This window comes from Telmatherina bonti, assembly GCF_933228915.1.
Source record: "Telmatherina bonti genome assembly, chromosome: 22".
NCBI classification, from domain to species: Eukaryota; Metazoa; Chordata; class Actinopteri; order Atheriniformes; family Telmatherinidae; genus Telmatherina; species Telmatherina bonti.
Genome location: NC_136631.1, coordinates 26,559,214 through 26,585,867, shown reverse-complemented (window position 1 = coordinate 26,585,867; position 26,654 = coordinate 26,559,214). Strand labels below are relative to the sequence as shown.

The following is a 26,654-nucleotide window of genomic DNA, read 5'->3' as shown; positions in this document are numbered from 1 at the left end:
TCATATAAATTAGAACTTGATGTATAATCAGATATAATGTATTATAATAATAAGTGTGGTATAGTATTTAATTCACAGAAAGTTTGATCACCTGGTACAAACAACAAAACAATCTGAACCAAAAATACCAACAAGGATTTAAAAAAAAATCCTAATATTTTATCTGTCCTAAGTAGCAGCAGACCAAACAATTTTCCTTAAGTTGTGCCAAATTGTTCAAACAACCTTTGTTAAAATGTCCTGATTGTTTTCTGTCCTTCTCAGATGAATCTAACAGGACAAAAGTTTTCTTTGTGACCTAAAAGAAATACCAAGTTTGTATTAATGTCTTACTTAGACAGTAGGAATGTCTGCTGTCCACCCCCCACCCCTCCCACAGACTCCATACCCGATTCTTCACAAAATACAAACACAGCAGTAACAAAAAGCCTAAAAAACTATGATATATACAGTATATAAAACAATTATACATTTTCTATCTCAAAATTAGATGTATGTTGTTGAAAACACATTAGATGAGGCAGAATGGAGAACATAAGGGTAATGAGTCGGTGCATCGATATCTTCAGAAGATAAATGATGAATATTAAAAACTTGTTGCAGATAGGTGAGAGTTCTTGTTGCACACTGGACTGATCCAGATAGTAACTATAGGCAGGAGTGACAGGCACAGTTTCAGGTGAAAGTGTTGAATCCGGTGCTGTTGTGCAAAGGGATGCTATCAGCTCCTCTGAACTCCTCAGCAATGTCATCAAACGTCCGGCCTTTTGTCTCCGGGAGGCGAATCCAGGTGAAGGTGAAGGCGATCAGAGCCACAACCATGAAAAGAAGGTAGATATAAGCGCCACAGATTTTCTGTGAGAGACACAAGGACACTACTAAGATAAAAGTATAAAGCCACAAGATCAGAACATCTGCAAAACACATCTGAAGAAGAATTAAAAAAAAGGAATTGTTTTATTTAGTTCCCTGGTCTCTGCTTCAAGATGGCAGCTGTTTCTCCTGCACTGAAGCACTGTTTCCCCTGGATAACAGTTAACTTCATTACTCATTAGATTACATCAACCTGATTCAAAAGATTTATGTTCATCAAATATTAACTGTACAAGATTTATCTCTGTTTTACCAAACGCACATACGTCTTGTAAACAATAGTATGGACAGATTTATAACTTGCGTTTAACAGCAATGTCTCTAGGGAGTACGCGATCTGGCCCAAGCCTGAAAAAACCACCTCTGAAGTTTCCCCAGACGTCTAACTTGGTCATGCAGCATGTGGGTGTGTAATGTAAACGCACCAATAACGGAGGAAAGACGAGAGCCAGAACAAACTTCCCTCCCCAGTTGAGCATGCTGGTGAAGGCCATGGCGATGGGTCTGCCCGGCTGGTCAAACAGCTCAGCAGCAATGAACCAGGAGATGGGCCCGGGGCCTAACTCGTATGCTGAGATCAGGCAGAAAACCAACAGGACCTGTAGGCTTCGCAGTTCTGGAGCCAAGTGCTGTACAGAGCATGCAAGAGGAACGTCTCCGTCATGTGCTGATAGTTTTATCATACAAATGTTTTAGCATTTATCTTGGTCTTAAAGGTGCAGTGTATAAGAATTACTGACATCTAGGCGTAAAGTTAGGCATAGAAACTCATTTAAATACAAAGCACGGTTCTGAATGGACGGTAGCCGTCAGGGGCCAAAATTCTTCCAGGATCCAGTGGACTCAGGTGCAGCAGTGACTGAACTACAGGTTAATGTTTTTGGTGCCTTTTTAAGATTACATGTCCGAAATGTTGCTCTAGCTTCTATTAAACAAAGCCGGTGCTGCAGTTTTAAAGCACACAGGGTTCTCGTTTCACACACACAGTTGTTTGTCTGTTCAGAGACACCGTAGTAAAAATGTTGGCACAAATATGGCAGCTTAGAATGGATGATTGTAAAAGAATGAAAACTAAGAGTTGTTTTAGCAACTTAATTAAATAACAATAGAATCACTTTTTATTAATGATACATGAAATTTTACTGTTATTGAACTTTGATTTTTGTCACACACTGCACATTTAAACAGCCAAGAAAAGCTGTTTTTCTTTTCTTTTATTCATTTTCATTTATCTCAGTCATGTAAAAAATGTAAATGTGCATCTTTTTCTTTCATGTACAAGACTTTTTCAGTACAAAATGTAGGAGCCATATTACAAGTCATGAATGTCTGCGAATATGCTGATGTGTACAGGCTTGATTGGCACTTGGGTGGAGGGTGTGTCACTTTGGGTGTGAACGCACACATTACAAATAGTTGCACTGACCTGAGCGCATCGTTTTGGCTGTAAGGGTGCAGAAGTGGGGTGAGCTCGGGAGTAAATTTTTTGTTGACCACAATTACTGTAGATGTTTTTGCTCTGCGTATTGTTTGTTCATTGTAATTTATTTAAAGTAACTATAAAAATAAACAAACGCAATACGGAGAACATACATCTTAGTGCGCATCATCAATATCTCCCGTGTTTAGCCTGCAGCGGCTAAGTAGATAATGGCGTTGGACAGTTAGCCGCAACACAAATGAAGATAACAATCTTACCAGGACAGAATCGACTACAGTCATGACTAAGTTGCACACAGCTATGGAGATGAAACCAATCAGCAGCAGCCTCCTCCTGCCTGCCCGCTCCATCAGGAAGAACTGTATGAAGGAAAAGGTTCATATCTTATCTCCCTTTATGAGTTGTATAATAATATAAGTGTAATTTTAAATTGATCGATATTGACACATCAATACAATGATGAATCTAAATTGTAGTCATTTTTGTGCTCACCGCTACCAAAGTGAAAGTAACGTTGACAGCTCCCACACCCAGAGTCAGATATTTGGCCTCATCAAACTTGGCCTGGAACATTCTGGTGGAATAATTAATAATCTGGAAGTAAAAAGGAGGAATTACTCTCATCTTTGTAGGTTACTGGGGCATCTTTCTGGGCTCTTTAGGAATTCTCCGAGACACTGCCTCCATTTCTGAGCTGGAGTATGAGTAGTGAAAATGCTGAGGTTGAATAATTCATAGAATACTTCAGAGCTGTAGCTCTGTAAAGTAAACAAGCCTCTGTGTTGTGTGATGGAAAAGGTAACAGTGACTGACCGCATTGAATCCAGAAAGCTGACTGCCCAAGTTGACGACCAGGACGATGATGATTGGCTGCCTGTAGCTGCGTTTCTTAAAGAAATCGTGGACGGTGACGCCGCTCTGAGTGTGTGCTGCCTCCTCTTTCATCTCTTCCAGCTCACTGAACACCTTGTCTGCTCTGCTTCGCAGCCTCTGCAGGGCTGCAGGGTTAAATCATCTTCTTTTAGGAAATTGTAGAAGTGTAAAACAGCTATGGCTGATTTATAAGAGTGCATTAAAGGTATTTTGATGTTTTGAATTTTAAATGTCACTTACAACTAGTGCATATAAAACAAAATATTAACTTATTCTCTAATTAGAATCTTTTCCTGCTCAGCTGCAGAGTGACATAACACAGAGTCAGTTTAATGGCTAAATGAAATTAAATATAAACTTGGGTGGGACCCACCAACTTCTGCTTGGCTTTCCTCTCCCCGGTTAATGAGCAGGTAACGAGGGCTTTCAGGACAGAAAGGCAGAACCACATACTGTGTCAGTGCTGGGATGACAGACAGAGACAGCATCAAGGCCCAGCTGTGTTCTGTACCCAGCATTGTGTCCAAACCAACCACCTGCAGCAAACACAGAAACTCTCTGTTTACATCTTCAAAACTCAAAAGAGATGTAAATAGCATTAATTATGACTTAATAACCTTTTCATAGGTTGTTTCTATACTGTAGCATTCACGTTACATGATGGGAGCCATAAATGGCAAAAAGTGGAAACCCTTTCAGATTTTATTTTATTTACATAAACGTTTGGTGGAATTTTTTTAAAATGTGTTTTTTTTTTTTGTTTTTTTTTTGTCTTGTCCAGCATTTAAACAAGCAGAATGATGATCTGGATGCTGTGTTCTGCTGAGCATTTATTTTGCCAAGGGGAGCATTACTGATATGATGATCCCCTTGATTTTCTAGATTTTCCTTTTATTTCTTTATTTATTTTGTGTAAACTTTTGAGTTTCTATTGCTGGACCAGACCAGAGAGGATAGGAGCAACAGAAAGTTAAAGTGAAAGAGAAAGAAAACACCTCATAGAGACAGAGAAAAAGACAGAGAAAGAAATAGGAAGAAGGAAAAAACAGACATCTGCATATACACCCATACGCATTTGCCTATATAGACGCATGTACCTACATATTCACACACATAGACACAAACAGGCCAATCTTAGATTTTTTTTAATGTTAACATTATGTTTTAACTCCAAACACTCCATATAAAAGTGAAATATAAAGGTAAATTGAGAGAGTCTTGAACTTGTAGTATTAATGTATGCTTTGTTTGCATCATCAACAAAAGTATCCTCCCTCCTTAAAAGCACAAGTGGCCAAATTAACATTATAAAAGATGTAAAAAAATAAAGATAATGACTTATCAAGACAAAAGTAACATTTTTCTTGGTAAATGAGTGAGAAAAGTGTAGATACTGCACAACTTTGAAGTCTTAATTCGCTCAAATGCACAGTTTTGCAATGTAGCCATTTTATGTTCTGTCTCCAAATATCACTTTGTAATGAATTTGAGGACATGTAAGGTGGTGATCTCTATCTGTGCGCGCACACCGACCTATATCTAGTTTCAAATCAGATGTTTGCCAGAACCATGCTCACCATTCCCACCAGGATGCCAGAGGCGAAGGACACCTGGTTGAGAGTCGCAAAGGCCCCTCTCAGACTGGTGGGAGACACTTCCTGGATGTAAAGAGGGTTAAGGCTCATCACTAGACCACAGAAGAGCCCAAACACCAGCCGTCCGAGGATGAGAACCTCAAATGACTCGCTGACTTTGGAGGAAAACATGATACATGCTCCTGCCACAGACAGAGCATTTACTATCAGGATGGAGTTACGCCTGCAGGAAAAAGAAAAATGAAGATTAAAGACATTGATTGAGATTCGACTCATATTTCTGCCTCTCGTACTGTACCTGCCATAAGAATCTGCCAGGAATTTGACTCCCAGTGAGCCCAGTAAAGCTCCAAAATCTTTAATACTGACAGAGAGGGACCACAGCAGAGTCAGGCTGTGATCTGGCATCGACTGGTTGTGTCTGGATCGCCAGGTGTGGTTGAAAAACTCTTCAATGATCTAAACATCAGCAAGAAGGAGAGACGATGTTTTACACGCAGTAAATAACTAAATTAGGCACACACACATATAGACTGTGCTTCTGTTGAAGAAAAAGATACTGCAAATGTAAAAGAAGCCATCAAAGGTATGTTTGTTCAAGTCTGGAGGACCTGCCTCAGTTTGAGTTTAATGGAATCTAGCTGTGAAAAAACAAAACCCCGCCAGACGAAGAGGCCATGTCTGGATATGAATCAGAAACTTTCAGGAGATTGCTACATTGATTCAGTGTTTTATCGAGGTTGTGTAATATTTGTTTGAAAGTCAGCCCAGCGTCCAGGTTCCCCTTCGTGTTGCTGATAAATGTGGTTGTAGGCTCACTACGAACAACCCGCCAGACTGGCAGCTACTATCTGATGTTCTGGGTCATGTTGAGTCTGTTTTTTATGTGGTGCTTTGTTGGGAATTATCATGCCTTAGATGCTTTTTGAGAATTTTAATTTTCCATTAAAGCTCTGTGGGGAAACTTAAATGAGACTTTTTGTAGAATTGACAAGTTAAACTGGTCAGTTTAGGAGGAAAAAAGGAAATTATTCTGTTATCATTATTAAATTTTTGACTGTGATTATGAGAGTAGGCGTGAAACTGAGAGGGCATGATGAATCACTGACGCTCTGTTGTCCTGCTCACCTTGGCTGGAGCATTGACATTACCGGTGTGGTAGCCAATCTGCAGCGAGCCGAGCACTGCTGCCAGGATGGAGGTCAGGAGTGTGGCTGTTAGATGGCTCTGCAACAGCAAAAAGTTCACAATGTCTTCATTCATGCAGTAGCATTTCTCATAGTAGATATTGTAATGGTTTGTAAAACCAGGTATATAAAAAAACAAAAAAAAAACAAAAGAAAAAAGTGCACAGCATATTCTGTTACTACCTCCACCAAGGAGTTGATGTTTGTCTCTTTTTGTTCAAGATAACTCAAAAAGTTACAGATGGATTTTCATGAAATTTTCAGGAGTTGTTGGAAATGTAACAAAGGAAGAACTTATTTAATTTTGTGGTGATCCGGATCACCGTTTGTATCCAGGAGCTTTTTAAAGGCCTTGGCGTAGAGTTGCAATCTCCGACTGCTTTTCTAGTTATTTGTGCAACAAAATTAATGCCTAATTGCAGAAGTAGTGCATGAAAACTCAGGGTGTTTCCTGATTCAGTGGCTCATAGCAACATCTTTAGCAATAAGCTGCAGCAGTCATTTTCTCAGTGTCTTGTACTGTTTTATAGGACCAACACAGTTTTTTTTTTTTTTTTTACAATGTTCATTGTCCATTAAGTTTTCTTTGCTTACATTTGTGCAAACAAAACTATGCACAACTCTCTTTAGAGGCATTTCAGTCACATTGAGGTCTAGACTTGGATCATTGCAACACTTTTATTCTCTTCTTTTTAGTCCATTTGCTATTGATTTATCGGCTGTATTTAAGCTCATTGTCATGTTGCATGACCTAGGTTAACTCAGACTTTAGCTGTCAGATTGATGGCTTTAGTTTTGATGCTAGAACAAGTTTAAAGCTGGATCATTGACTATGAGATGTTCATGATCACTGGCTTAAAAAACACTGAAATGGTAACATATCAACACGCTGTTACGAGATCGTTGTGTTGACATGCTGGGCTTGCTTGTAATAAAAATAAAAAAACCCCACTTTTTTTATAACTATTGTTGCATGTTCTGAACAAACTTTGCAAACCTAAACTGAGCTGCTTTGTCGTTTTTGGAGAAAAGACCTGAACATTTAACATGCTAATTGCGGGATGTAAAGTCTGAGATGCAGCTCTTTGCAGTTTGTGTGACCATTGCATGGTCTAACCTCAGACTGGAACAAATGGGACGTCCACTGGATTGATGGGCAGCAAGAATTGCTTTTCTAAGATAATTCCTGGTGTCTTTCCTGCTTAGCACTGTATTAACACACACCTGAATGCTCCAGACCAGCCAACCAGCAAAAACTTCACTTTTTATAGACTTACACTTCCTGAATAGTTTTTCACATACTATTTATTTTTTGCATTTTGACTTATTGTTTTTTTTTGTTTTTTTTTTAAATACATAATTGCACAGTGTAGGTCTCAACATGAATGACTAATATAAGCAAGCTTAGATTATCTTGTAAAATTCCAAATTAGCAGGAACATATCTCTTCCTGTTGCTATAGCTAAGAACTTGTGTTTTCCCTTTTCATACCATGTTAATTTCTTACAAATATTGTAACGCAAACAAACCTCTCCTGATGCCATTTGTTTGGATGAGATGTGGAGGCACTCCTTCTGGGTACAGTTTCATTTATTTTCCCCTCATTTGAATCTTCTGAGAAACCAAATAGTGTTATTTCTGTATATTGTTGTTACTGTCAGGCCAAAATATTTTACATATAATCCAATAAAATATCTTTAAGTTTCACTTACCCAGATTTCCAGTTTTCTTAAAGATTCTTTGCCTGCATGGTAAACAACTTTACCTGCATAATCCAAACAGGCATTTTACATGTTACAGGCTGCAAAATACATACATATCAAGAAGGACATCATGTGGCATAAAGTGTTGTGATTTTTTTTGTCATATTAAATCCACACAGTAACTGGATTTTCTTTTAAAATCATTCTTGCACTCCTTCACTACCAACTTACCTGAACGGTGGACTTATGGAGTTTGCTTGTTTAGTCCAGAAACATAAATGTAATGAAATAAAAAGTGGGATCAATATGCAGAAAACAACAGCCTCCTGCCTTCATTTACCGTCAGCATTAACATGATCTGTAAATATATCCTCCCGTCTGTCTCCACTTGTGTACATCAACCCCTTCATCCCTCAGTTCCAGATATGACTGTGTACATTCTGAACACACCATCACTCAAAATGATACACCCACACGTATTAGACCAGTGAGTCCAGCGATGAAGTCACACCTAGCTGGTGAATTTGGGGCAGCCATGACAGAATGGTACCTGCGGGCCTCCTCTGGTTCTCATGGACCAGCTGAACACAATCCTGCGTTCCAGCTGACCAATGAGCTGTTTACCATCTGCCCTAAAGCTTTAGATTAAACCCAACAGGCCCCGAGTCCAAACTGAGGGCTCATTCTATTCTATTCTATTCTATTCTATTCTATTCTATTCTATTCTAGTCTAGTCTAGTCTGTTCTAGTCTACAGTCAGTTGGCAAACTCGCAAACAGGTGCTTGTATTATATCTATACGTAGAGGTTCACTGTTGTATTTCTTGTCATTTAAATGCAGTTTCTAGAAATATCTTTTCTAGGAATGCTGCCCTCCTGAATTCACCTACTGGACAGGGTAACACTACGACTAACAGCTGGGGAAATTAATCTTTACAGGTGAGTGCATGATGGTATTTGCTGTAATCCAGTCACATAGTGTTGCAGGGACCATTGAGCATTCTTAATCGACATCTGATGAGCGAAGCAGTTTCAGTAGAGACTGAATTAAAACCAAACCTTGTTATACTTTCCTGCAGATTGCAGGTGAGAAGCTGGCAGAGATTCTATAAGATGTGTCCACGCATGGCATTTAAAGGCAGCGCCTCCTCACACAATCCTGCTACAATTCAGAGCCTCAATGAGAAGCTACATAAAGAAGTACTGCATGCAGCTAAGGCCAAAGAGATTCTTACTCAGCACACAGTTTGATTCATGGTTCATCAATCCACCGATCCGTGGTCTAAAATCATTTACTCCAATGCAGGGTCACAAGGACGGGGGCTGCAGCCTCACCCAGCTGCTTCCACGCAAGAAGCAGGGAACACCCCAGAGGGGTTTATAGTTCAAATGGGTTTTTCGTTTGTTTATTTTTTGTCTGGAAACAAAAAAAAAAAAGGCATAACATATGTGAAAGGGGTGTCTAAAATAATTAATACCCTTCCTGACTAACTTGTGGCTGAAACTTTCTCCTTTATCATACCACAAGTTTTATCACATTGACACTTTGTCAGGAGCCCACTTCATCACTCTGCAAATATATGCAGGCTTTCTGGAACTGGGTAGCATAGTAATCAAGGAAAACTTCACAACATTGGAGCAGTAAATCATTTGAATGCCCACATCAACTGTGTGAGAACGTAATAGAGTTGTAGAGAAAGGAAATTAAGAACAGTCTTGATGCAAAATAAAGACAACAAAGTGAGATGGAAAACAGCAGTCTGGGAATTGGGCTCTGTTCTCTGTAAATTATGAATGTCTAGCAAACATCTTTTTCTAATTCTTGTATATTTTCGTCAGTTTTACTACAGTTGAATTGAATTTTAAATGTGTTTGTTTCTGTTTTCAAATTTGCCACTAAGGGGAATTTATCATATATGTTGTGTTATTTTCTCTTTGTCTGCAGCTGATACACATTCATGTCACGCAGGCACATTTAACTTGCCGTAATGTTCCACATAAGGACAAAAAAGTAGGAGAAATAGTTAGCATTGCGGGGTAAAATGCATCATCCACCTGCAAGCTCCGTTCATGCAGCTGAGTTCTTAATCAGGGTGTGGATATGCCTGTCTGGAATGTGACCTTTCACCCCTGAGTCCTGGCCTCCTGGCAGGCACCCCCCTGACCCGGTGTTCAGGCGGCTGGGCAGGTGCTGCTGTCAGCACAGAGGGCATCAGACACAAATGGTGAGCATTGTGCACCCCCATCTAACACACACACACACACACACACACACACACACACCTACCCCAGTCCACCATTCACCCACTTCTAATGCTTAGCTATCACGCGGGCAAATGGCCCCCTCTAAATTACCTGTAATGGTGTTTCTGATCTGCTTTTAAGTGTTTCAATGCACACAAACGTGGGAAATAGAAAGTCGTTGCATTATTATGTTCTCTCCATATGACCCCTGCAAATTTAGAAATTGTTAAAAACAAAAAAATGCGACTTTGATTATTACACAATCTGAATGGGTTTATTAGTTTTAAATCATGGCTTATAAATATTTTGTTATTCATTGCAACGTCTTTATTATTAATTTTTATGTCAAACATCTGGAAAAGTAACAAAAACACCCATTTGAAATGCTTTGTACAGACATATAAAACCATTTCATTGTTATTTTTTTTATTTGTTTTTACACTAAAATCACGCTTAACATGAATGAGTGTCGTCTGTATGTAAGATAAAGTTTTAATTGTCCCTCAAGCATCATGGAGCACCTGTCCTGCCCACACGTCACTTTCAAAACCCTAATTCCACCCATCACCTATGAAACCGTGGCTATGAAACCTATGAAATCCGACAAGCTGCCTACCATACAAAGCCTCAACAAAAGAGCAAACACACACACACACACACACACACACACACACACACATGCACATACATCCTCAAGCAGCTGCGTCATTATAAAACTCTTTTGAACTTCACACTGGAAGTCAAATGCCACATGTGTCAGTACAAGACAGATGTACTGCAGCTGCCTCTTGGCTCCAGTTTCATCAGTAATACCCCCCCACTTCCTAACCAGCACCCTCACCCCAAATCTCCCACCTCCCATCAGGCACTGGTGCACTGACAACATCCACTCCTTTGAAGTCTCATCCCTAAATCAAATTCCCAAAAGATTTCAATCTAAACAAACCTGTCTTTACTGCAAAAAAAATCACTTCAAGTGTAGCTAAAGGTGTGAATGGGCTACCTGCATGTTCATTAATGGGAAATATCTACAGTGATATATGAAAAACATGCCATTTAAAAGAAATAGATGTTTTAAATGTGTCTTAAATAAGCTTTAAGTATCATTTATTTAAATAGGAACCGCTGACCAGGTTTCTTGAAGGACTTTTCAAAGCTTTTCTTTGGATATTTTCGCTTTTTCTGTTCTGTGAAGACGATGCCACACCGCTTTGATAATACTGAGTTCTGGTGGGATTTACCACACCATCAGACCTGTTGTCACTTATTTTCAGTCTAGGTCTTGTGTCATTTGGCATGCCTCAGCTTTTTCTGTGTTCCTCCTGCCAGAAATCATTTTAACAAGGCTTTAGAGGGAACAGATGAGTCAACTGATGGTCCAGATGTATCACTCAGGCCTTGCATCAGATCTTACCTGGATTTCATGTCAAATTGTGCTGTCTTCTTCATTCCTTTTGAAGATGCACCTAAAGAACAGGGATGTGATTTTTTTTTTGTGTGTTTAAAGGGTTCAAAGGTGAGTGTGAAATGGATAAAAGAAAAAATAACCTTCCAGAAAAATTATCAGTCTGCAGCAATGCACAAAGAAAAACCATCAGAAAATCTGTGTTACCACTGCTCAAGACCACTTTAAAAGAATTAAAAACACAGCCAGGTTATTTGGAAGTGAATTTTATATATAAAAAAAGAGGGATTGTGTAACATTTTTCACACTAGAGTGTGTGTTATTGTAAGAACCTGCAACGTGCAGTTAAACATGTTAAACGTTAGGGGTCAGTGTGAAACTTTCCCTGTCAGATCACTTATCTTCCTCCACAGCTCAAAATCCTTTTTCACCATCCAGACAGAGCAGACTTTAAACACATGTGCCATGAAACAATGTCAGCATAGCTTGTACTGTTAATGTTTTTTTTTTTCATAGCACAGTTATCAAACAGTCAACTCCTGCCACAGTGGGTAAGGTGTTAAATAAGAAATAACTGCTATGTTTGTTTCTCAGCTCTTCTGAATGTAGGCCATCAACCTTTTTCTCATTATGGCTGCTATAAATTTCTTACACTTCAGGAGGGGAAACCACCCGAAAGAGTGATACAACCCAGGTGTAAGTTCCCTCTGCATGCCAAAATGATCTTCATAAGAAGCTGTTGTTGAGTCTTTTTTGTTGCATGTCTATGCAACTGGGATCTTTAGTAAAGCTTGCATGCTCGCTGCACAGAAACAAACTGGTCAAACAGCAGAAACCTCAAGCCATGTGTTTTATTCACCAACTTTATTTGATTTTTCATCAGGTTTCATGCTTCAGCAATGAATAAGAAATAATTGAAAACACACAAGATGGTTCTGATTAGCCTGATGGGGCTGATTCTCGAGACAATTTTAGCATTTCTCTGTCTGAGTGATGGTCAGCTGCAGCCCTTTCTCCTCTATGTCCTCCCATCAGGATCTGCCGTGATAATCAGCCTATTAGGTTGTTTTAGATCTTATGTAGTGATGTGCAGCTCGGCAGCGTCTGGAAACACTTCCGCAGGCATGCACCAGCTTTGTGCTCCAGCCTGAAGTTAAACAAGCGTTCAGGAGAAAGACAGGGTTCTTTCCTCATTCTTGTTGTATATGTTCAATTCAATTTAAACATGACTGGACTTGTGATTGTTACGAATTAAGCGCCAGATACTGTATACATTCTTGACAGTGTGTAGTGATGAAGACAGAAACTGTAAAACACAAGCTGGAGTAAGAAAATAACCACAGGACAGATAAAAATAACCAGTCCTCACAGAAGATAAAATGCAGTCCGGTCTAAGCTTTTCAATGTTTTTGAATGAGCTACTGTAAGATCCTACAGTTTCACATAATGTAAACAGAGAGAAAAGAAATTTGTTCACAAGAGAGGTACATGGGCATCCAAATGCCCTCACTGTGAGGTTTAGTAAAACAAACAAACAAAGGTTATTGTACATATTTACAGCAGAAGCCTTTTTTTTGTCGTGTTCATGAGCCGTTTGAGTGACTCTTGGGAAATACGCAACTTAAAACAAACGCACAAGCATTCAGACCTCATTGCAAGAGTGATTCTCTTAATTTGAAACCAGATTGTTCCCAAATGTGAGGAGGAACTTTTATTTTTACATTCCAAGAGGTTTTTTTTCTTTCCCACCAAGTCATTTTCCTATTAATCAAGTATCCTTAAAAGCATTATGGAGTCCTTTCTGTCCTCCATAAGGCAGGGGAGCTTCGGTAAGTTTCAAGTGTTTCACAGATTAATACCGGAGGATATTTATTTCTTCGCGTTACAGTAACTGGAGTAAACATCACTATGACAGCAAAAATTGGCTGATTTACACACTCAATGATTCTAATTCATGTAACAATTAGCTCCACTTATTGGCCAAGTTTAGTAATCTGTTGCATCTGTTAATACAAGTTCTGCAACTCCTCCAAAGATTTTTCTGGTGTTGTTTCATTATAATTACTTTGTGGCTGCTTTAAAGTGTATTTCTGTTTAAGTGGTTTCATCCAACTGCAAATAAGCTCTAATGAACCAAACGTCTTCAACCCAAAAGTAACAAACACACTCAAGCATGTGGAAGCTAAAGGACCAGGAATACGATCAAGATTGTCCTCCACCCCCAAAAAACACTACATAGCTGGTTTATTTTAGTAAGAAACAGGACCTACACATTTATTTTAAGAGCATGTAATGTCAGTTTGATGCATCACAAAGACAACCAACCAAATGCCTTTTGATGATGTAACACTTGTGTTTGTCAAGTTTTTGTCCTCCAAATTTGCCATTTGTCATAGAGAACACAACGGTCTATGTTGGTCTTTTGTGCTCATGAGTTGGAACTGCATGTGAACTGGAAAAATAGCATTCATTAATGTAAGAATGGTGGTGTGAAAAGAATGTATTTGACCCTTCACCTTACAGCTGAACCATATAAGAATGTATTAATTTTCATTGTGTTTACATGTAACTTAAGCAAAAAGCAAAACTGTGTCCATGAAGTTGATGATCATGTAGTAAGAAGAATTTATTGTCACTTATTTAATTCTGGCCACTTTATTTTATTGCTAAGCCAAACCAGGAAGTTAGAGAGAACTTGTTTATTTTGGAACATATTTTCGCCTAATCCTTCATATTTCCTAAACCTAACCAAGTATGTTTGAGTACTGCTCTAAATAAAGCAGCTTTAGTGCCTAATCCTAACCAAGTTGGGTTGAATAAACAGGTGAACTAAAAGAAAAGGGGGAATAATGGCAACCAGTTAAGTATAAACTGGTTATATTTTGGTCTTGAACTGGTGTTCCATGTTTGAAAGTTCCAAATACATCAGGATCATCAACTTCCCCATTTCCTTCTTTCAAGTTCTTCTAGACTAGCAGAAGTAAACATTACATACATGTTATGCTATTTCCAGATGACATGTCACAAAAAGTGTTCAAAATGCCGATAAATATCAGATTTCAGGGTACAAAAATACTACCTTTGTAACTGTTTGGATTAAAGATTTGTTGATGGAAATGGAGCTAAAACACAGGTGGATGTTTGACTTATGTTAGTTACATCGGTAAGGAAATATTTATATAAGGCAATATTTCCATGTTCTGTCCTTCAGATTTCAGACTGTCAAAACCTTTTATTTGTTCACAAACTAAAACATGCTTTAAATTTAAATCTTTGTGCTGCCACACATAAAAAGTCTAACCGGTTGTAAAGGTGAAATAGTGAGGACTACAAGGGGTAGCAAGGCCTGGCAATGAAAGCACATTTGCACATTTTTAACTCACAAATTTTTACAGTTTACTTTTAGTTTTGTTTTGGTTTTTTTAAACCAAAAATGTATTTTGTTAGACAACATCATTGCTTTGTATTGATTTTTTACTACAAAAAGTACTTTTCCTCCTTTTGTTAGTTTATATTCTTGAGTCAAGATGTCAAAACATCTTTGAGGCCTTTCGCAGTGTAAGGAAGGTTCATGCAGCTGGTTTTGAGCTGTCAAACTGGTTGCAGTGTAATTCCAAAACACAGAAATTTGCACTCAGCTCTATTTTTTTTAAATTTCATTGTCTTTATCGAGCAACATTTGGAGTGAATGTGATTCACTGTCATCTCCCCTTTTTAGATTTTCCACTGGCGTGTGTGCTACTTCATATTGTAGAGGGTTACTTTAATTTGATGGCCACACACTGTTAACTGGGGAGAAAACGACTAAACAGCAGACTGAACATACAGAGAGATGTGGTAACATACATATACGTGCTCCTCCAGTGGTGAGCCGGTCGTTTCTTTACAAACATACTCAAACCTAGACAATTCACTCACTTCAAGAGAAAAGAAGAAAAAAATAAAGAAAAAAAAATAAAGAAAAGCATGTTTAAAAAAAAAAAGAAAATGTCAAACATAGGGAGGAGAAAGTGCAAATATTTTGGCGCCGCTTCGTTTTCTCTTCTTGTTTTTCTGTTCATATTTTCTTTTAAAAACTCAGGAAGCTCTTTATTTTTCTGCTCCATCTTTCTTTTTCCTGTCAGCAAGCGTACAGATGCCTTCCCTCTGTGCCCTCTGCTCTCGTCTCAGCTTCTCCATCCCTCTCGGCTCACACCAGACGACCTACTGTGACAGACAGAGAAGCAAAACAAGAAAGGAAGACAAAGGAAAATGTTTTCACTTATTTGCTTCAGGATCAGGTGCTCATACACACTCACACACAGCGCCTGGATGAGAAGAAATTAAACGCATTTGAACGAACCAATACACACAACTGAAATGTTTGTAACATCTGATATGTGTAAATATATTTCACCAGCATTATTTCATTAAACAAGAAGCATTTACTACCTTCTCATATGAGCTGTTACGCAGCTGTGCACCACTTCTACGCAGTTTGTGTATGTGCATTTTCACATGTGTTCCCATTATGTTGCAACCATGCATTCTCTCAACAAGCCTCTGAAGTCGTGTTTCGTGCTGCAGTCATGCCGAAGCTGCCCAGGACAGTGTGCTGCTCACTCATCAATCAGACGAGTGGGTGAGGGGGTGAGGAGAAGAAGAAGGGAGAAGGGAAGAAAGAGGGAGAGGTCTGGGAGAAAAGGAGATGGGTAAAGAGTTCAGATTGCTTGCAGATGGCTGTCAAAGAGCAGCAAGGGTCCTTCTGAGCCCCATTACGGCTCACAGTGTTTGCATCTGTGTTTTTTAGTTAGGTTTGGTTTGTATCTAAAAGCAGATTATGTTATTTTTAGTGGCTTCTGTCTGTTTCAGGTGACATATACGGTGTATGTGGGATTATGTGTCTTTGCTACGAGCTCCCTTGTCAGTGGTGGTCATGTTAGCAGTGGAATAAAAATGCACTCAATTTTGCTCTGGAAGCTTTTTTAAACTCAGATGAAGTATTTCATCTTCAGCAGCGGCTGTAGCTCAGGAGGAAGAGCGGTCGTCTGTCACCTAGAAAGTTGGCAGGTCGATTCTGACTATGTGCCGAAGTGTCCTTGGGCAAGACACTGAACCCCCACCGTGCCTATTGGGGTATGTAAGTCGCTTTGGATAAAAGCATCTGCTAAATGACTGAAGAACAGAATAAAGTATTTACTTCCAGGTGTTTTATTCAGACCTGAATACACCACAATCCAGCCACTGCTTAGTTACCTTCCAGATGACTACATCCATGGTGGCAGTTTTCACCTGCACGTTATGGACACTTCTTTTAAGATATATATTATAATATTTCAATCCTATTGACAATATTTTTTTTTTTGTTTAAATACTGTTTGATTTAAATTAAACAGACTTTTCTGAGTTGATAATATAAACCGTTCAAGACACAAGACAAGGCATCACAACCAAAGCAGGGGAGACGTTGTTACAAACATTTTTGAAAACACGCTTTTATGCTAGTCCAAAAACTCCCCACTAAAACCCCTTTTTCAGTGATGAGAGAGCTTTTAATCAGTCCACTGTCAAATAACTTTACTGTCGTCATGGGTATTTTTAGGCTCCAGCTCTGATTAGCACAACGTCTACTGGGAGCTCAGTGAAAGGCAACAGTTCACAAACACACTTCACCAATCATTTACCAAAAACAACTTGAATACAAAGAAGAGGCCAGAACAGCAGATTTTATGCGATTGCAAGACATGCTACCAGTGAAATAACAAAGACTTTGATCAACATGTTTTAGAGGATTTCCCTACATTTAAAATAAAAGTTTAACCTTTTACATTTGGTCTAACAATGATTTTATCACAGTCTTTAATGAATAATTTCAGTAATTTTTTTGGACATTGTGTCAAATTTGACCTGTTGTATTGAGAACTGATTTTTGCATTGCACTGAAAAATAAATAAACACCAGCGCAGTGAAAAAAAACTTATCTTCAATCCTTCTTGAACATGTGTAATATTATCTAACATAGCAGGCACAAGTTTAAAGTCAGATTTAATTTAGCATTAAAAACAGAACATCCTCAGCATCTTCACCTCTTCAAAATCGCCCGAACCCATGCCAAACAAATGATAAAATGTCAAGTCAAATATGAAAGAGCTTAATATCAACAACACCTGCATTAACATGGAACACCTTTCATCCGATCGAACATCCAATCACAATTAGAATCTGTCATCGAAACACTTCAGCTGGTCTAATCTGCCTGCTTTGTAAATTATTTTCAATCCAGTTCAGAAGGGTGGTTTAAAACGTTTCAAGATCTTATCAGCAAAAAATAAGCATGTGTGCTTAAGTAATGAAATTAGTTACTGGGAAGACGAAAAAATGTTGTCAGCAAAACAGAATAGAGGTTGAGAAGGTCTTATTCTTTATGTGTGAATGGAACAAGATGATATTGTGGGATGAATCGTTTCTCGTAAGTTAACAAAGGGAAGATAGAAAATAAAAACTGCACTGCTTCTGGCACTGCATGGCAGCACCTGTGTCCAACTGAACTGAAATCTGACTAGTACTTATCTGTGATGCCCCCTACTGTTTGATTTCTTGCTTGTGTTGTTCTCACTCTCAGATGTAAGTCGCAGTGAAAAGCATCTGCTAAATGTGGAATAAAACAGAATAAACACTGCACCACAGACCACAAAGACCAATGTTGTTATTATAATAATCATTGAAATTAATAATGAATAAAAAAAAAATAGACTTTCCAACATGAAGTTAGAAGTTTGATTTCCTCATTGGGATATAAAAAAAAAACTACTTGTGGAGCATTATTATCTCATTTATTTTTTAAATTTATGTCACAAATCGCAGTGCTGATTGGATTTACTGCATGTGACGTGAAAATTGAACAAGTATTTTCCAGACTTACAGGATCACAAAGTTCCAGCGTTGTTTCATTCTTGTATCATGACTTCAAACATACCAATATAAGCATCCAATCCCAGAAAAAGTTTTGGTTTTTTTCTCATAAATTTCTGTTAAGACTCATGCATGAAAAGAAATGCATGCATATTATATTATACAGTCCATCCAGTTCTCTGGAGAGCATATTATTCATGTTAATCCTTCCAGTCATTGTGTAGGAGCTTTATTTTGGCATCTAAAGACAACCAGCTGAGCAAGAATCTGATATCAATATAAATATGAATACACAATAAGGAAATCATGGAGGGAAACTTAAATGTTAAAATGCAGACCAGCTGTCTTCTGCTGCAGTTTGGGAGCACATCTCAATGGATTTTTAAGTAGAATTTTGTCAGTAGTAGGATTTTGTGTCATAAACTATTTGGCTTGGCAACATCAGTGACATGTTATACCTGCAGAATAAGCAGTGCAACAATATTTCCTGATGCTCTTTCCACTGAGCTCAGATAAATGTCTCTGTTGTTCAGAGCTGAGCGACAGTTGCGCTGATGAATTGGCTTTGCAATTACCAGGCTCCAGAGCAGCGAACGCTCCTCTTTCCTCTTTTCTCAGTCACTGAGGATACTGTCTGTGGTATTAACAACACAAAGCTCCCCAGCCTCTCGCTGGACACCTTGGCCCCACTTGTGATAAAGAGCTGAAAGCAGATCCTGTCTGGTGGTGAATCGCCCCAACTCACCTGGGACCGACCAATAAAGACATTTGGATCAAGAGCTGGGAATCATGGTAAACTTGTATATGGCAACGGGAGAAACAGCTAGGCTGAGCTCAGTGTCATCTCTGGCAAACAGCCAATGAAATAAGAATTTTTGTACCCAGATTTACACTTGAATGTCAAGTCATGACTCTAGGAAAGAAATGTTTGCCTGTCACAATCCTCTCTGATGACCTCTGTTTCTTTCACTCCAGTTGTGTCAAACTGATGTCACAGTTATTAAAACACAAGTGGTGTGGAGTAATTACTGTTGGCTCTAAGAGGACGCGACTCTGGACTCCCTAATGGGCTTGGAGCCCTGCTGCCAGGCCCTGCTTAATAATGCCCTCCTTTCATAGCCATCCAGTGATGGACACAGTCAGGATAAACAGGAGGGGAACACAGGAGAGCAGAAACCAAGAGTGGAGAGTCTGACATTAAACGGGAGACAAGACACAAAGCATGAAGCTGTGTGCTGGTCTGTTTCTGTCTGTACAAGCCTTGTCTGCAACTTAGAAGGCTTCTGTCAGGCAGACTAAACCTCCAAAGGCCTTAACTGGAGAGAAAGCAGCACTCATTCCCATCCCAATTACCAGTTCTGGTTTATTTTCATGATCACATACTATTATATTGAAACTACACCATACTGCAGAAGCAGACAAACTCAGTCCATTATTAGTGCTTCCATGAAAATCAAGCATGTATAAAGCAGACACGTGCTGCCGATCACATGCACTTAATCATTCAGCAGCAAGTGTAAACACTTTGGGCATTTTGCAGATCTTTAGCATTCATATTAGCAAAAAAGACCATCCTCGCCAGTGTGGTACCTACAGCGGCACTCTGTTGCTCATTCTTTTCAATAAGGTGCAGAATAAATTCTGGGATAAAATAGGTTGCGAAGGATGCATCGCTTGTAGCCTTCTTTTTTAAGCTAACCTGGAATCAAACGAAGTATGGATGGAAGGGAGGATTTTGAAGGAGTCTTTGAATTGGAACGGCACTTGGCGCGGCACAGTGACGTATGCAGCCAACGAGTCCGCACTTCGAAGTCACCCTGAATCAGGACACATCTCATCTGTCTGACAGCTAAAGTTGCTAAAGTGGAACTATTATGTGCATTTCAGGCTAATTTATTTTTATTTCTGAGACCAGAAGGGCTGGGATTGATCGAGTTATTGTCACAAATTGCTTTATTTACTTCAGACCGACCCTCTCCGTAGGCTGTCAGATCAGCCTGTGGGCAAAACGAGTGGATTGAGAATCTTCCGCATTAAGCCCCGCCTCCCGCCACTGCACTACATCGGGAGCGCGCACCGCACCTGCTTTCACCGTCATTGTAACATCTCATAAACAGAAGGATTAGGCTAATATGAACTCAATAAAAAAAACAAAATACAATGTCAACACATAGCATACAGCCCTACATGTTGGAACCTGAATCAGACCCTGAAAACGAAGTGGAAAACAGCAACCCACAGCAACGAATGCAGCAGGATGTCTCTCTTTGGTAAACTCACCAGCCATCGTTGTAAATAACTTTATCCCACGTTTTCCACACGCCTGATGTATTTGTACATGCCCTTGTTAACCAGTAGAAGGTAACCAATCACCGAACCTTATCCCCCGGGACGTCACAAGGATTTCCAAGTAGAAAAAACTCTCTAAAATGACGCGTTTTCCGTCGCCATGGAAACCGAATGGAGAGAGTGCTGGAACTCAAACTCAAACTCAAACATGTGTTTAGGTGAAAAAAAAATTCCAGTGCCGTTCACATGTCTGATGAGGATTCAACACCGTAACACTGTAGAAAGTTCAGAAAACTTGAAATACCATAATAGCACCCCTTTAAGAAAAAAAAGGTTCAGTAAAAGGACAAAGATCTCAAACACACCAACAAGAAAATGATGAAAAGAAAAACTATCCAAATATTGGAACAACTCTGGTAAGGTCCAGACTTCAATACACATTCAGAATAAAAAAAAGTGTTTAATTTCCTTTCCATATAAGTGCATTTACATAAGTTCAATCAGCTTTCAAGCTTTGCTTTCCTCGTCCACCTTTCAATCTAAACATGGGCGCTTTTGGCTATAAATACAGACCAGTATGGTAACATCCAATGCTAAATCTAAAGCTTAAATGTATGATTCCACATGTCTTATTATTATATATATTATCTTTACTGTAAAGTCTATAAAATGTAGTCTTTTTCTGTCAAGGAAATAAAAACTTATGAAGACTGTGATTCTTCCTCCCAAAGTCCAGAAAAACACTTTTTTTTTTTTTTTTTTTTTTTTTACAAATGAACATCGCATTTTTTTTTCTAATACAACTATACAAAAACTGCCAGAGGTCTAAACTCTTGTCAGTGGTCTGATGGTAAGAAGGGTCTCCACAGAAAATTGTTGGATCTGCAGTAAGATCTCCAGGCTCTCACGCGAATGAATGCCACCTTGTCCAGCACCTGAAATCTCACACAAGGTTTTCAGATGTTTTCCTTTGCTGTAGCCAGCGTGTCGAGAGTGAAGAGCCTCATACAGATGTGTTCCAATCTGCCCTAAATGCTTACAATCTTTCAGCAAAAAGCATGTACGGTAAACCGTAAATATCCCCAGCAACACAACAGCGACCATCCAGATTTGCGACAAGGCCTGATAAGATTTAATGCCTGGCAAAGGCAGCTCGACTTAAAGAGATCCAGGCCATTAAATAACAGCAGGGCATACCTGAACACAATAGCTGTCTATCTTTGTCAAAGCAGAATGAAGCCATATGTTCTAACAGGCTCCTGATTCTTTCAAGAAGGCTCGGCTTTTCCTCTTTTTATAACTCACTCTCTCCACAACCTCAATGTGTCTGAGTGGCACCATGAGGAGCCATATAAAGCTGTCAGGACATTTACCTCCTGCTCTTAAGCATGAAGGCGATAGACTCCGCGGCTATAGCAAAAACAACCAGCCGAGCCTCGTCCTCTGCTCCTCCAACACCGGTGCTGTTTATCCTGGCAGTCGTGCCCCCTTGTCCGAAAATACCTGACGTTACACTTGCTCAGAAGCACAGGCACTGCAGGACAGAGCCAGGGTAAACACATGACCTCAGCGCTATGCGGCGCTGAACTGACCCAGTCAGCAGCGCCAGAGGGACCACTAATCAGTCAACGAGGGGAATCCCAGCAGAATGAACAACAGAGAAATTGTGAGGACGGGGCGATAAAACACTGGGAATAAAGCCAGATGAAAAAGATGCAATCAACAAAACTTAATTTCCCTTGTAATATTTGTTGGATCTTAGTCTTCATAGTTTGTTGCCTTATTTAGCATCCAGCTCAAATTTGGTGCAGGACAAGATTTAGAAGTTTTAAATACAGACCTAGACCCCAATTAAAGAAATCTGAATAAGGACTCTCACTTTGAACAGAAGTGAAATGAAATGTTTAACTACAGTTGTACAGCCAATATTGTGATGCTTTATGCTAATGCTAATGTTATTTAAACCTTGTTTCTAACTAGAAGATTTAAGTTGTTAGCCCCATCTTTAACCAACTACTTAAATGTATAACTTGTATAACTCTTATAGGCTAATAGAGTCCACATATTCATGAGTAACTTATAAATTAAACTGTTTTCAAGAACCAATGTTTAGCAATGTAATAGTGTATTTATAAAAGAACATTAGACATGGTCAAAGAAATAATGATGCATTCATTACTAAGAGAACTTTACCAATGAATGCAAGTAAATGGATTTTTGTGCAACATCATGTGCGTATGCAACCAGGGGACAGAAAGCATGGCTGATCACAGTTTGCTCCTAAGCGCCGTTGGCTTTACCAGTCGCCAAAGTGACAAATGGAAATCATTCAGAATTCCAAGAGGAATTCAGTTCTTTGCAAAAAGCAGAGGAAGACTGTGGATCCAGGCTGGTAAAAGAGCACATTGGTGTCCCTCCAGTCCCAAAGGCAGCAAAGTGTCTGAACAGCTCATTTTGTGTGACCAAAACTTTGGTTTCATTCCATACAGTGTGTTTCTTGTACCACCTATTTTCCTTTGTACGATCCTCTGAGGTACTCAATGATTTGCATCAGGTTACGCCGTTACCAGGATGTATAAGAGGACATTAATATTGCACCTTTATCCACACTTTTTATTTAAATAAATCCAGAATGGTAAACTGCTCCGAGGTTTGGTCAGTGGCCTTTCTGTGTGGAGTTTGCATGTTCCCCCCATGTATGCGTGGGTTCTCTCTGGGTACTCCGGCTTCCTCCCACCATCCAAAGACATGCATGTTAGGTTAATTGTTTACTGTAAATTGCCGATAGAGGTGAGTGTGAGTATGAGTGGCTGTTTGTCTCTGTTTGGCCCTGCGATGGACTGGCGAGCTGTCCAGGGTGTACCTTGCTTTTCGCCCACAGACTGCTGAGATAGGCTGCAGTTTCCCTGCGACCCTTCATCGGACTAAACGGTTGGGATAATGAATGATAAACTGCTCAAAATTTCATTAATTTAGTGACAATTTAGGAATGCTGAATCAAATATGATGAGAAATTTTGGGACTCTCACACTATTCCAGACAATGAATGGTTTGAAGTGTCTTCTACAGCAGGTGGCTTTGCATTAATTGTAAATGAAATAAGTTATTCTGAACATTTCTACATATTGAGCAAAGATTTTTCTCAAAAATATATAAAATAAATAAAGTAATCCCTGTAAGCTAGTTTAGACAGACAACCCGTGCATGCTGCTCTGCTCGCATCAAGCAAACGCATCTTAGGATTTAGGCAACAGTCTTCCTATCTAACCTGCTGCTTCTCAACAGAATGAGGCTGAATGTTTTTTTTCTTAGCCACCCAAACATCCTTCTGCGGGCTCCAAGTCAGAATTTTTTCTAATCACTTAAATATGAAATTGAGAAAACCTTTGCTCAAGGAGTGATGGGATCAGAGCCTGATGCCAAACTTCAGTCATATTCCTGTCATAAAGAGTTCACATGAGTTGTTTGACTGAAATGCTTGTAAGTGAGAAGCTCATCTATAAATGAGCCACTGCCAACAGGACTGGAATTAAACATGAAGCCAGGCCGCTGCAGAATGATGAGAGAAGTTTTCTATGTCTCGGACGTCCCTTTTATCTTTGGATGAGCTGCTTCCCACACATTGACAACTGCAATGAGATCTCATGCCCATCTTGTAAAATATGTTGTGCATGTGTACATGCTGTACTATTTAGCAGGTAAGGGGGGGATAAGACACATCAATGATCGGCACAGGGATTATAATGACTGGTGATTTGAAAAATAGCAAGGCGAATATGTGGAGGCTTAATCAATTTTAGCCCTATGTATAATTTCATGCCTGTTTCTGAAGAATTCCTGCTTGTTGTTTGTGTAACTATGGATGGAGGAGGATTCCTTTAAACAGTCCAAAGAAAGCACAAAGTTTTCTGAGAACAAATCAGGAAAAACTGTGTTAAACACTGGCCCTGCGATGAACTGGCGAGCTGTCCAGGGTGTACCCCGCCTTTCGCCCAAAAGACAGCTGGGATAGGCTCCAGCTTCCCCGCGACCCTTACTTGGACTAAGCAGCGAGGATAATGAATGAATGAATGAATGAATGTGTTAAAACACTGGCGGACCAATGAGCTACAACTTAAATGTTGATTTATTAGTATTTATTTCACTTTCACATTCATGTTTCTGAATTAAAGGATTGTAGTGAAAGTAGAACAATTTGCCTTACTGAACAGGTTTGTCCCTTGCCTTGTCCCTTGGTTGCCATTTGTCATTGAGCCACCTGCAAAAGTAAATAAATAGCAAAGATTAAACTTAACACAGGTGGTAGTCCAAACTAGTCTTTTTTGTGTCTGTTAGAAAATGTATTTGTTATTCTGTTTGGGGGAAAAAGCTCATTAATTGCTCACAGTGATATTAATCACTACATTCTCTTAACTATTCGTTGTTTGTCACACAATTAGTCAAAGCCCATCATTGTTAGAGACTCTGGAAAGGATTAATAACTTCTGTAAAGACTAGAAGTCCTCACAGTTTTCCAGCTCAGGCTTTGCTCATACATCAGTCTGACTAAATATTAAACCTCGAGTATTAAAGTATTTAAGACAGCATGCACATCTGTTTGTCACATGGGCCACACTCACTTCATACACAATACAAAATTATTTTCTCGCAGAGTGTTTGAATCTAAAAGGCCCAATGTGAAATATAAATTAAAATATATACATTTCTATTTGATAATTCTTTAATTATTATGTTAAAGTCAAGCTGATGGATAAAGTTATAATAAATTTAAACAGATGAAAAATAACACCTCAGCATCTATCCAATTGCTAAAGGAGACAAAAGTCCATCCACGAGGTCTCGACCCCGACTCCATGACCCCACTAAACCATTCTCAACTCTTTTTTCCTCCGTTCTTCCCCAGCTTCCTCTCTCACCTTCCTTGCTGACGCCCAGGCAGCCTTTCAGCTCCTGCAGGGAAATAGCCCTGTCCTTATTCAGATCACAGTAGTCGGTGAACTTGCGGGCACATTTCTTAGGTTTGGCTTTCTTCTTCAGGAACTTCTTAAAAGGTTTTAATTCCTTCTTGGTAATGTCATGGCTACCGTTGTTGTCCAGCTGGGCAAAGTACCAATGTACCACCCTTTCTTCCAGATTGTGACTGGGGTCAGGTTCAGTAAACCTGATGATGGTAAGAAGAACAAAAAGAACCAACAAACACCAATGGACACTTCACAAAATGCAAATGAAAGCAGGTACATGGATTAATGATTCATTGGAATGTGAGAACAAACAAGCAGTACTTAAGATAAACGTGTCGCATTTAAGATCTGCTTGTGAGCCGTTTTTAATCTTGCATGGCACACTGTCATTTAACGTGACATTTTGATATATAATTATAAATGATATGTGTAATTGTCTTAGTCCGTGACATCGTCTCTTACCTCCCACCACCAGAGGGGGCTCGTGAGGTTACGGCCTGTACCATGTCTGTGGTCAGAGCATCTAATAAGCTTGTAATGAATTCCGTTTTCTTCCCTTCCGGGCAGCCTGGTACAAATCAAAGACAAAATAAAAAAATTACCTTCCACCACCAATTTGGGCCATTATGGCACAATGAACTTGAAGCACCTCTAAAGCCTTGACACCAGTGAATCAGCATGAAAAATTTCCAACAGAGAAAAGTCTGTTACATGCTCGAAGAATGCATGTAATCCCTTCATGACAAAGTGCATAAGTGACACCGCCAACAACCCGATGCAGGTGAATTATTACTGTATAAACATACTTTCAATGGAGGTGATAGTTTGGCTGTTTTGCTGGACTTGAGAAAAACAGATCTGAGGCACATGGCGTGAGGGTGGACAGAAGTGTGCTGTGATGGGAGAGCTTTGCTGAGCCTGTTAACTTTTATGACACAATTCTGAACACCTTGGGTAGCTCTTTTTAATTGCCCAGATGTATGCTTTTAATGGCAAGCTAAACCAGCGCAAATTTTTCCCTCCTAATTGTGTCTCTTAAAGCAGCTTAAACTTCAAACGCAGCTGCATAGTAAACTGATCTTCTCATTTTTTCTCTTTTTTTCAGGCTTTTCTCTCTTTCTCTTGAGCTTTCTCATCAATCCGCTCCTTCCCCTCCTCTGAGGGTTAGTGGCCTCCTTGTCCTCTGTGCCGTT

At 39.3% G+C, this 26,654-nt stretch overlaps 2 protein-coding genes across 2 annotated transcripts in view; both read right to left on the bottom strand.

Annotated features, from left to right (window-relative positions):
• Window positions 1-675: 675 nt before the first annotated feature.
• slc2a1c (solute carrier family 2 member 1c) lies at window positions 676-6,045 on the bottom strand (the record flags this gene model as incomplete). Its single annotated transcript, XM_079261662.1, has 9 exons — window positions 676-855; window positions 1,299-1,502; window positions 2,572-2,673; window positions 2,807-2,908; window positions 3,128-3,312; window positions 3,561-3,723; window positions 4,765-5,005; window positions 5,081-5,241; window positions 5,911-6,045. The coding sequence occupies 9 exons, from the start codon at window positions 6,043-6,045 to the stop codon at window positions 676-678; spliced, it is 1,473 nt and encodes a 490-aa protein (XP_079117788.1).
• A 9,441-nt stretch (window positions 6,046-15,486) lies between these two features.
• The window catches only part of smoc1 (SPARC related modular calcium binding 1), a gene marked incomplete at both ends in the record, with an annotated part of 65,017 nt that continues 53,849 nt past the window's right edge, over window positions 15,487-26,654 (bottom strand). The window contains 4 exons of the mRNA XM_079262499.1: window positions 15,487-15,526; window positions 24,725-24,758; window positions 25,417-25,661; window positions 25,924-26,029. Coding sequence (XP_079118625.1) covers window positions 15,487-15,526; window positions 24,725-24,758; window positions 25,417-25,661; window positions 25,924-26,029 — 425 coding nt within the window. The remainder of the gene's footprint in view (window positions 15,527-24,724; window positions 24,759-25,416; window positions 25,662-25,923; window positions 26,030-26,654) is intronic.